The sequence below is a fragment of the Erinaceus europaeus genome, chromosome 19 (assembly GCF_950295315.1).
Source record: "Erinaceus europaeus chromosome 19, mEriEur2.1, whole genome shotgun sequence".
NCBI classification, from domain to species: domain Eukaryota; kingdom Metazoa; phylum Chordata; class Mammalia; order Eulipotyphla; family Erinaceidae; genus Erinaceus; species Erinaceus europaeus.
The window spans coordinates 45,226,984-45,239,167 of NC_080180.1; the positions used below are offsets into that span (position 1 = coordinate 45,226,984).

Here is a 12,184-nt window from a genome sequence, read left to right on the forward strand (position 1 = left end):
GATCTGGCTTATAGTGGTGAGGTGTTGAACCTGGAACTTTGGAGCCTCAGGCACAAGTCTCTTTGCATAACCATTATGCTATCTACCCCCACACTCCTTTTGTTTTCTAAGTAATGTCTGTTTTCTTCTGACTATAAGTTAGTAGCTCCAGTCTCCATGTTAAACCACAGTTGGTTTATTAGATTTTTTTTTTTTTATTATTATGCTCAGTTATTTGGAATCGAGCTGTGATCTCCACAACTGTGGTATATTGGGTGATAATTTCTGAGTCTCATGTCTTTTCCATAGATTTGTGCTGTGTTGTTTCAGGTTAAATATTCTCTGAAGTCATGTGATTCTAAGGGATGCATTCAAGTCTGGAATCACTGAGATAATAGAGGTTTTCTTTAACCAGCCAGAGAGAGCAGGACATAACCCCCTGGCTTTGTCAAAGTACAGCAGTTTCTTGCTTGTCTCATAAATAAAGCCAGAGATTCTTCTGGCCAGGCTTCTCCGTGTGACATCAGTGGGAACTTTGAGTGTTAAGGGTGGAGGCGCCTAACTTGGATGATGACTCTTAAGCTATTAGCAAAAGCTGGAAATGCTTGCAGCCATAGCTGAGTCAGAAAGATATGAACCCTGGATTTACTCTGACAGTTGCCTTTAATTAAGCGAGCCTGGCCCTATTAGCTTCTGGCAAGTCAGCTATTCAGAAATTACCAGTTCTCCGGAAATCCTCTAACTTTCCCATAGTTTTTTTTTTTACTCAGTATCTTGGATTTTGTTTTTGTTTTTCACTTTCAGATTTACAATCGCTTAGATACGAATTGCTGTGGATTCAGACCTCGAAAGGAAGATGCCTGTGTACAGAATGGACTGAGGCCAAAGTGTGACAGACAAGATTATGTGCCTCTCACACACATTATGCAGCGAAAGCATGACCCAAGACATCTGGTTTTTATAGACAACAAGGCTTTTTTTGACCGAAGTGAAGATAACTTAAACTTCAAGTTGTTAGAAGGCATCAAAGAGTAAGTTGTATGACATAGTAACATGTGCAGGACATCACATTTATATTAAATATGTGCTAAGCTTCGAGGAAACTCCCACCCAATACCTGTCTGAGTGGGAATTGGGTTCCAGAAAAGTGGAAAAAGGAGAACCACAGTGCCACTTGAGGGTGGCCATCACTAACTCATGTCACCTACAGAGCATCTCTGCTACCCTTCACGCCCATTGTGCTGGTTAGTGCTGAATGTGTAAATCCATTTGGCCATGCTGGCAGCAGGCAGGGGTCTTTGGAATGGACACTGGCAGGCCAGAGATGAGCAGGTGGCAGAGGCTGTGCTGTTAAGGCATGGGGCAGGACATGGGAGAACTAACAGGCATGCAGATATTGACATGGCAGGAGGTTCAGAAGCATCATAAATTTGAATGACTGTTACAAATGCAGTGAAAACTAGATCCAATCCGTTGAGTAGAACACAGTGTCAAAAGACAACCAGCTATCTAATTCAGGTCAGAGGGTTTCTCGACATATGTAAATCCTTCCAATAAACATAGATTATGTGGAAATGCATGTACCACTTGAAAGGGAGGGTTGAGAGAAGTTAGGAAATAAATATTTGTATACTCAGGAATAGCCAAGAATTTGAGGAGACAGGGATACTTCTGAGATGGCTGTCAGGGACCCAAAAGACTGCAGAATTGAGGGAGAATTAAAAAAAGGAGTCCTGCATCTAAGAAATGTGAATACATTGACTGGTGGCTTCTATCCATTTGGAAAAAAACGGAAATTGAAACCTTTATTAGTGAAAGGAGTCCAGCTGTAGATTCTGAGCTATCCAGCACAGTCTATGGATATATAGGTTAAACCTTAGCCTCCACCTCAGAACTGCACTGAGTCACTACACTTGTCTTACCTTAATAAGAGATTAGGCTGACTCACAACAGCAAAAACCTGGAAACAACCAAAATGCCCTTCAACAGATGATTGGATAGAAAGTGTTATGGGATATATACTCAACAGAGTATTATTCAGCAATAAAAAAGATTATATTGTGGGAATCAGGCGGTAGCACAGTGGGTTAAGCGCACATGACCTGAAGCGCAAGGACCAGTGTAAGTATCCCAGTTCGAGCCCCCAGCTCCCCACCTACAGGGGGGTCACTTTACAAGCGGTGAAGCAGGTCTGCAGGTGTCTGTCTTTCTCTCCCCCTCTCTGTCTTCCCCTCCTCTCTCCATTTCTGTCTGTCCTATCTGACAATAACTACAACAACAATAAAAAACAACAAGGGCAAAAAAAAGGGAAAATAAATAAATAAATATAAAAAATTTTTTAAAGAAGGAAAAGAAAATTAAAAAAAAAGGTTATATTGTGTCCTTTGGGATAAAGTGGATGAAATTGGAGAAGATAATGCTTAGTGAAGCAAGTAAGGAGGTGAAGGACAACTACAGAATGGTCTCACTCAGATGTGGAAAATAGAGAATTGAGTATATCAATGTGAACAAAAGCAAAATGTCAACCAATTTCTAAGACTGTGGGAGAATCCATGGGATTGGAGATAAGGACACAGACCTTTGGTGGTGAGAGTGGTGAAAAAATAAAAAGAAAAGCAAAAAAAAGGGGGGGGGGTTCAGTTGGACAGAACTGAAAAAAAAAACCTAATGGAATTCCCACCTATTATTATTATATCAATAAATACAGCCACCTCTCCATCCCACCCCAGCTCCACCCCACCCCCCAAAAAAGAAATTAGGCTGGCTTAGATATTAGAATGTATTTGTGACTCAGCAGTAGAGAGTGTCTTAGCAAAATGGCTAACCACCTATTATGACGAGGCTAAGATGGACAGAATGTACATGCGTAAATCTAAAACAGGATAGTACACAGATCTCCCCAAATTCAGTAGGTTTTGTGACATCCCTTGTGTTTGTTATGATTAGTCTTTCTGCTAATACTGTAAGGCATGTTTCAATAGTACTTTCTAAGTACCCATGAATGGGGTAGTTTGAATTTTATGAACTTCCAGTTCTAGAGCTGGTAGTATTCCTGTGAGAGATTTATGAGCCCTAATTTCAACAGTTTTTTTTGCCAAGTCTTGCCCCACTAATATATACTATTCACATTTCCTTGTGGATTAGAGATAGAATATGTGGCAGATTCTTTTTTCTATGAGTCATAAATAAAATATAAAGAAATTACATACTGAGAGCATCCTTTCTGAGTTCATTTTATGGTGTTTTCTTTGATCATTAATTTCCCTCTTAAAATTAAGAGTTCCTAGAGAATACAGCTCAGCCAATCATTACATTGACATAAAGATGAATACAATTTTATTTATCCTTTACAAGAAATTAAGTGCATTATGAGAAGTAATGGGTTTAAAGTTAAATCTTCTTTGAATATGTAATTCACAAGCTGAAGAGCAGAAATGAAGACTTTGTTAGCCCAGATCTATGCATGCATGGAATATTTCTCTTAACCAGTGTTGTGCAATGATACGTTATTTTTTGAGTTACCTTTATGGAAAGGATTAATCACTAAAGAGATTCACAGTTTTACCTAATACAATCGACTGCGACTAAATTAGTTGAAGGGTCATGGAATAATTATAAATTATGAATTTATGAATATATCATGTAGCAAGAATATTTAATACTTCAGCCACTAAATTAAATGGTACACATCTTCTGGGACCTAAGTGATTTTATTTTTGAAGTTATAATAATTATATAGAAGATTTTATTGTCTTTGGGGTTTAGGGTTTTAATGGACATCTCATATATCTCTATCTATATATGTATAAATGTTTCCATTTTATCACTATCATTTTCAGAAGAGCCTTTGTGTTGTTCAGTGAACAGGTAGGCCTACACTCTTGTGTTTTATTTATTTTTTGGCTGTTATAAAAATTTTCCATGATATTTGTGTAGTCAGAGAAGTTGGGAGATTTGAGGAGAGAAGAATAGAATAAGAATAGTCTTCCTCAGGGGTTGGGCGTAGTGCAAAGACCTGCGGAAGGATCCCGGTTCGAGCCCTCAGCTCGAGCCCCCAGCTCCCCCGCCACTTGCAGGGGAGTTGCTTCACAGGCGGTGAAGCAAGTCTGCAGGTGTCTGTCTTTCTCTCCCCCTCTCTGTCTTCCCCTCCTCTCTCCATTTCTCTCTGTCCTATCCAACAGCAATGCTATCAATAATAATAATAATAAAGACAACAATGGTGAAACAACCAGGGTAACAAAAGGGAAAAAATGGCTTCCAGGAGCAGAGGATTTGTGGTGCAGGCACCAAGCCCCAGCAATAACCCTGGAGGAAAAAAAAAAAAAAGAATTGTCTTCCTTAAGTCATCTACGGTTAATGACCAACTTTTTAAAAGATTGCTTTTTTTTTTTTTTTTTTAGACAGAGACAAAAGTTGGTATGGGGGAAGAGAGAGATGAAGAGAGAGAGACAGATACAGTGACAAAGAGAGGGAGAGGGAGAAAGAGGTGTCATAGCACCAAAGCTTTCTTAAATATGGTAGAGGACAGACTCAAACCTAGGTGACAACATGACAAATCAGCACATTGAAGTGATATATTTCACTGGGCCAATAGTTTACTTCTGTGAGCAGTATATCAGAACGAAACTGGATGGAAGATGCTTGGATATCTCAGGCCCCTTATGCCCTTACTTAATTTTTCCCAACACCAATGAGCTCAGCCATGGTCATACCTTTCTTTGCTATAGTCAATGAATGGTTCTTATATTACTTATCGGCCTATTACTTGAGTTGTACATTTTATGAGTTTTCACATATGTATAATGACACGCATTTACCATTATAATGTCATACAGAATACTTGTGTTTCCTTTAAAATCCTTTGTACATTCCTGTTCATCTCTAAACTTGACCACCGTTGCTTTATTTTATTTTATTGGATAGAAATAGAGAAAAATCAAAATAAAGATTTGAGATAGAGAGGGAGAGGAAAAGAGACACCTGAAGTGCTTCACTGCTTGGTTATAAAGTCATCACCTTCAGGTGGGGACCGGAGTTAAACCTAGATCTTTTCACATAACTTGTGTGCTCAACCATGTACACCACTGTCTGGCCCTTGACCACCAACTAACTGATTTTTTAATTTTTTTGATTGATGTAATAATGATCAAAATCGTAGGATATGAGGGGTATAAATCCACACAATTCCCACCACCAGAGTTTCCCCTCCCTTCCCCTCCCCTCCTTTCCCCTCCCCTTTCCTTTACTGGAAGTTTTCCTTTTCTTTTATCCCTCTGGGAGTATGGACCCACAATCATTACGGGGTGCAGAAGGTGGAAGGTCTGGCCTCTGTAATTGCTTCTCTGCTGGGCATGGGCCTTGGCAGGTCAATCCATACCCCCAGACTATTTCTGTCTTTCCTTAGTGATGCAGGGCTCTGGAGAGGTTGGATTTCAGGGTACATCAGTGAGGTCACCAATTGATTCTTTTTATCATCTCTCAGTTTGGACTTTTATTCTAGAGTTTCGTATGTAGCCATTTTAGATTAACTTCTTTCACATATAAATATGCGTTTATGTTCTCTCCATGTTTTTTCATGACTTAAGAACACCCTTCCTTTTAGTGCTCAATAATAACTTCAGTTCTGGGTATAGTGCCCTTATATGTCCATTCACCTACTGAAGGACATCTTGACTACCTCAAAATAGTCACACATTTGGATAAATCTGCTATAATCATCTTTGTGTAAGCTTTTTTTTTTTTTTTCCCTCCTCCAGGGTTATTGCTGGGCTCGGTGCCTGCACCATGAATCCACCACTCCTGGAGGCCATTTTTTTTCCCCCTTTTGTTGCCCTTGTTGTAGCTTCGTTATGGTTATTATTATTGCCCTTGTTGACGCAATTCGTTGTTGGATAGGACAGAGAGAAATGGAGAGAGGAGGGGAAGACAGAGAAGGGGAGAGAAAGATAGACACCTGCAGACCTGCTTCACCGCCTGTGAAGCGACTCCCCTGCAGGTGGGGAGCCAGGGGCTCGAACTGGGATCCTTATTCCGGTCCCTGCGCTTTGCGCCACATGCGCTTAACCCACCGCGCCACTGCCCGACCCCCTGTGTAAGCTTTTTATACGGACATAAATTGTTGAACCAAGTTTTTTATAGCATTATTTCATTCTACGCTTTCCTGGGCTCATTCAGCGTGTCCAGGTCTCTGACTTCTTTCTGTAGCATCAGAGATGTTGGGGTAACTGCCTCCCTAACATGAAAACTGCCTGAGTGCCAACTCCAGCTTGCTCTTTTCTAAAATCTGGAAAGTACTTAGAAGGCTTGAAACTTCTGGCACGACCCTATTTAAACAAATATACATTATTGTTTTCATTTTTTAATGAGTTTAGGTTGAAAATTAGTATGAGATTCCATTATTTTTACTTTGCTCCATCAGCATTTTCATAGAAGTTAGAAAAGGCCAAATTAGAGATTCAGCGAAACATTACTTATGATTTTGAGTCAGAAATTTCACTGTGTCCTTCATTCATTTAATCTATGTGTTCTAGCTCCTGGATTTATACTTTCTGAAAGGAGGGAAAAAGAAAAAAACATAGAGGGCCTCGGTCTTGCCTGGACTACCAGGTTCCAGATGTTAGCATGATGCCAACCAGACTTCCCTGGACAGACGACCCCACCAATGTGTCCTGGAGCCCTGCTTCCTCAGAGCCCTGCGCCACTAGGAAAAGAGAGAGACAGGCTGGGAGTATATATCAACCTGTCAATGCCCATGTTCAGCAGGGAAGCAGTTACAGAAGCCAGACCTCCCACCTTCTGCACTTCATAATGATCCTGGGTCCATACTCCCACAGGGTTAAAGAATAGGAAAGCTATCAGGGGAGGGGATGGGATATGGAGCTCTGGTGGTGATTATCCTATGATTTTGTCAGTGTTTCCATTTTATAAATAAAATAAAAAAACACAAGGTGCCCTCTGTTTAGATAATGTGGCAGTAATACTTCTAAAGTGACCTTAGGCTTTTCAGAAAGGTATTTGCTTTGGAATTTACTGATTTTAAAACTTGAATTTTGCTAAATTTATTTGAAGACAATTTAATATTGTTGCTCAATAAAACCCCCTCAATTCCTGATATAACTTGCTCTAAGGCATTTCCTTATTGGGCATTATGGATAATTTGTTTCTCTCAGTTTGGATTTTTTTTTTTTTCACATTAAGTTAGTCACGTAACTTCTACTTGGAAAGAGTGCTTTACAGAAATTGTCAGCATTTTGCTTCTCAATTATTCTTGCATGAAAATCTACATTGACACTTAATGAGGATACTACTCTGCTTGGCAGATTAAAGTGGTTTCTATGGGTGATGTGAAGTTTTAGATTAAGAAAAGCACTTTCGTCAAGCTAACAATCCTTTTAAATTCTGCGCATCACTCTCTACATGTAATGAACTTAAAAAAGATGTTAGTATGTCAGAAAATTCAGGTCTCTTGAAACAGTTCTAGTATATTATTATTAAGGGAAGTGTCAACTTGACGGTGACAAAAATGTCTTTGATTCTCAAGGTGCTATTTCATGGTGTGACTTACGCAGATTAATGAAGGGCAGAGCAATTGGGTAAGGTGTAATGTTTCCAAGCAGTTACTGAGTATGTAATATTTTATCTTCTCAGGTTTCCTGAATCTGCAATTTCTGTTTTGAAGAGCCAGCACTTGCGGCAGAAACTTCTTCAGTCTCTGTTTCTTGATAAAGTTTATTGGGAAAGTCAAGGAGGTAGACAAGGGATTGAGAAACTTATAGATGTGGTGGAACAGAGAGCCAAAATTCTTCTCACCTATATCAATGCACATGGCGCCAGAGTATTACCTATGAATGAGTAACAAAATGACCATTTGGCAAGAGTACTAGACATATACTGTATATGCTTTTCTCTTTTCAAATCAGGTACACAGACCTCAAGTAGATGAATGAAACAGTGTAAATGAATACTTAAAATATATAAATGTGGCCAAGTATATGTGATCAGCTTGAGTACTGTAAGCAGACTTAAAGCTTTTAAATAATGTATTGCTCAAAAACACCTTTTAATATTATTCTGTAATGTCAAGTCATGTGGGTCTTAACATCTAGTTACAGAATGGATCCAATCATTATTCTAGCAAGCTTCGTTGAAGCATTTGCCATGCCACTTAATAGAACAGTGTAATCCAGAGCTACTGACTCCTTTAATAATAACACTTCATATGCCACTTGGATCCATCTGACCTAATACTAATGGGAATGGCTCTTGATACTCTTTTTTCACTGACTTAAAACAGAGTTATCCAGGGACAGCCCCACTTTGATCTGTGATCTGTGAAAACAGTGATGCTCAGTAAAAATGGTGGATTATTGACAAAACCAGTATACATTCTTTTTCTAGTTAAAGGATCAGACACTCTGATTTTGAACAAGAATCATGTTTTTCATTCCTTTTTTTGACATTTATCTTCTTGTCAAATTTGAAACTAAATTTGGCAACTTGAATGCTAGACAGTTTTGCTTTATCAAATTTAGTGCAGGCTTTATTTGATAGCGTAGAAGTTAAACGGTTATAAAATAGGTTTCTATTTAATATCATATCTATGGGATATCTTCTAATGTCATTTTTTTACAAAGAATATATTATAATTTCTATGTGTATTATTAACAGTAGTGGAGTTCTTACAATCTGTTGTTAACGTTTATATTTAATCTGATTTGATTGGTATTGCCAAGATATTGACAATAGGACTAGATATTAATATTTGATAAATATATTGGCTTGTTTTTTCTAATATAGGAAACATGAACAACATAGAATAAAATGTAATTTTGATTAAATTCTCTCCAGTGGTAATGATGCAAAGTTAAATGGAAAATTGGACAAAAATAACTCTAAATAGTTCCCTCAAACTCCTTCTTCCTATTTTTCTTTCTTTTCTTTTTAAAATTTACCTTTTATTGATTTAATTATGGTCAACAAGATAACCTATTGGATAACCTTTTTTTTTTCAACTAAGTGTAGGTACGTGGCAACATAGTGCTTGTGTTGAATCTGTGTCTTTTGAAGATCCTTATGACTCCATACATGACAGGTATCACGTGTGGAGCAAATCATCATTACCTTCCCACCTCTACATACTTCACTCCTTGCCTAAAGATTGGTTTATTGACTTCTCTTCCTCAAAATTTGAAAATATAATTTAATATATAGTATGTATTATAGTTCCATTTTCTCATTTTAATAGATTGTTGGTTAAATGTGCCCCATTTTCTGAATTCTGATCAATGGTAACACAATATCATGAAAAATCTATTTTAAAATATTGTAATGAATACAAACATTTTTAAAAGAATCTCTTGAGAGATTCGGATTTATACAGGAACAATATGCCAGAATAGTGTGTGTATGGGAGAAGAGGGACCAGTGAGAGAAAGGAGTGTTTTGTCTATCTAATTATCACTTCTCTCGACTTACATTCAAGCACAACTTTTTAACACTCAAATTTGAGGAACTGACTGACTGACCCTTGGATAAACTGGGCTTTGGAACATTTTCTTTCTTTTTTTTCCTCTAAGGTCCAAAGTAACTACCCCTTTCAAAGTACAATGTGTTCATACTATTTCTGCCCTCTTGAGTCTCTACTTCTGTTTGCCATGTCTGGACTTTTCCAGGTTTTTTTAAAACTTTTTTTTTGTGCAAATCAGCATATTGATGAAAATATTTGCAAACTGGAGTTTGGAGACTCAAACTTTTCATTGATTAAACCTTTGATAAATTTCCTCACATCATGCTAAAGCAAGGTGAAATATTTATATGCTTTTTTGGGGTGATATGTCATCTTTATACAAATCTGTGTTTGAATTCCAGCTTCTTTCTTAAAAAAATTTTTTTTTGAAACCAAAGCACAGTTCAGCTCTAGCGTATGGTGGTTCAGGGGATTGAACCTGGGACTTTGGAGCCCCAGCATGAGAGACTGTTTGCATAACCATTATGCTATCTACCCTCCACTGAATTCCAGTTACTTTAGATATAAGCTTCAATTTTACTTCAATTTACTTCAATATTGTAATGAATACAAACATTTTTAAAAGAATCTCTTGGGAGATTCTGATTTATATAGATCTATAGGAACAATATGCCGGAATAGTGTGTGTATGTGAGAAGAGAGACCAGTGAGAGAAAGGAGTGTTTTGTCTGTCTATTACTTCTCTCGACTCACATTCAAGCACAGCTTTTTAACACTCAGATTTGATGAACTGAGTGACCAGTTTCAGTTTGGGACAGTTTCAATTTGGGTAATTTGTGGGTCAAAATGTATTGCCTCTGGTTATTCCAAGATGATTAATATTTAGTGAAAATTTCCAGAGTACATATTTAACTTTAACCACTTTGGATTTTTTTTTTTTTTATAATGCATTCTGTTTTGTAATCAGTTTTGTAATCAGTGAATAATACACTATGTATTTTTTTTTGAATAGTGGATAGTTGCAGGACAGGTGTTTAATTCTAATAAGTCTTTTCTTTTTTCCTGTTGAGGAAATGAGAATACTCTGTGCATTTCAAATGGACTCAGGTCTACGGCCATACCACCCTGAACACGCCCGATCTCGTCAAATGCACTCAGATTATGCTGTATTTTGGTTCACACAAACATATTGTATGGTTTATTTATAACTCAATCAATTTAAAATAAAACACTTTACATTGGCAGACATATAAAAGCTTATCTCAGTGGGATTTATCCCCATCTAGCTGATGGTATGAAAATAAATATCTTAAAAATATGTAATAAAATATTGAAAATTAAAGATGTGTGTCTTTTTGTTAAAGATAAGTTTGTTTTAATTTTTTTATATGGTTTACTTTACAAATGTATGAAAGAATGTTTGCTGCCTTTTGGTAAAAGGAAAATTTGGAAACCAAGAATTTTATTGGATAGTGTTTGACTATGCATATATTTGATAACATCAATAGTGATATTTTGCTTTCTCTTGGTATACATAATAGTATTATTTTAGGTGGTAAGCAAATTAGTTACTAAATATTATAAACTATAATAGGAGATTTAGTTTTTGCTTCCATTTTCTTTGCTTGGTGTAAATATTACTATTACATTTAAAGTTTTCTTTATAGCATTCATATTTATTAAATTAACTAGGCATTTGTGAGCTCATTAAAATATAAAATCTTTTTTCTTCCTTTTTTTTTTTTTTTTTTGCCTCCACAGTTGTGCTGGGGCTCATTGCCTGCACTAGGAATCCACTGCTCCTGAAGGCCATCTTTTTTCCAGTGTTGTTGTTGCTGTTTTTGTTGTTCTTGGGTAGGACAGAGAGAAATTGAGAGAGGAGGGGAATACGGGGGGGGGGGGGAGAGAAAGATAGGCACCTGCAGACCTGCTTCATTGCTTGTGAAGTGATCCCCCTGCAGGTGGGGAGCCAGGGACTTGAACCGGGATCCTTGTGTTGGTCCTGCGCTTTGTAGTATGTGTGATTAAACCAGTGTACTACTTACTGCCCTGCCCCCAGAAATATAAAATTTCTTAGACTTAGCCTCAAAATATTTATACTCCTTGAATTTGTATTATTCTACTAATTCTATAGTCTCTTTAAATATACATAATTTCATAGGCAACACATAAAATAACACAGATGTAGATACATTTATGGACTCATAAAATTTTAATGTTCATTTCGGCACAGTGCAAGCCAAGACTCAGAGCATGACTCTGAAAATATAAAAGCTTTTCATGGGTCAAATAAAGATGAGAAAAGCATAAAGATTTTTTCCTTAAAAATTTAATATTGGGGCTGGAGAAGTGAGTCAGTGATAAAGTGCATGTCTTACACGTGTGAGGCCCTGGAATTGATCAGTGTTGCATAAAATTGTGGAGGGGTGCTCAGATCTCTCTTGGTACAGTTTTTTAAATTAAATATGTTTAGGACAATTTTAGTTTATGAAAAACAATTTGACTTGTATGAAAGTTATCTGAAACTTAGACATAGGCAGAAAACCTGAGTATTAATCAGCGCAGTACTGCCTTGCTTCTCTGTTGAATGGACTGTTTACCAATATCATAGGACACAGGTTAACGTGTAGGTTTTTATCTTGTAGAAATGTGTTTTCTGATTACTGGAAAATACAAGCCACATGGTGGTGGTTGTTAACCAATTTTATATTGAGGCCCACAATCTTATCCTAGTATTGC

The 12,184-nt window shown here is 37.2% G+C and overlaps 1 protein-coding gene across 2 annotated transcripts in view; it reads left to right on the forward strand.

Moving 5' to 3' along the window:
• The window catches only part of GASK1B (golgi associated kinase 1B), a 69,434-nt gene extending 58,647 nt beyond the window's left edge, over nucleotides 1-10,787 (forward strand). For both annotated transcript variants that reach the window (XM_060178900.1, XM_007530386.3), the window contains 2 exons: nucleotides 784-1,010; nucleotides 7,627-10,787. In XM_060178900.1, the coding sequence (XP_060034883.1) occupies nucleotides 784-1,010; nucleotides 7,627-7,834 (435 nt within the window). In that variant the 3' untranslated portion in view covers nucleotides 7,835-10,787. The remainder of the gene's footprint in view (nucleotides 1-783; nucleotides 1,011-7,626) is intronic.
• Nucleotides 10,788-12,184: the final 1,397 nt, after the last annotated feature.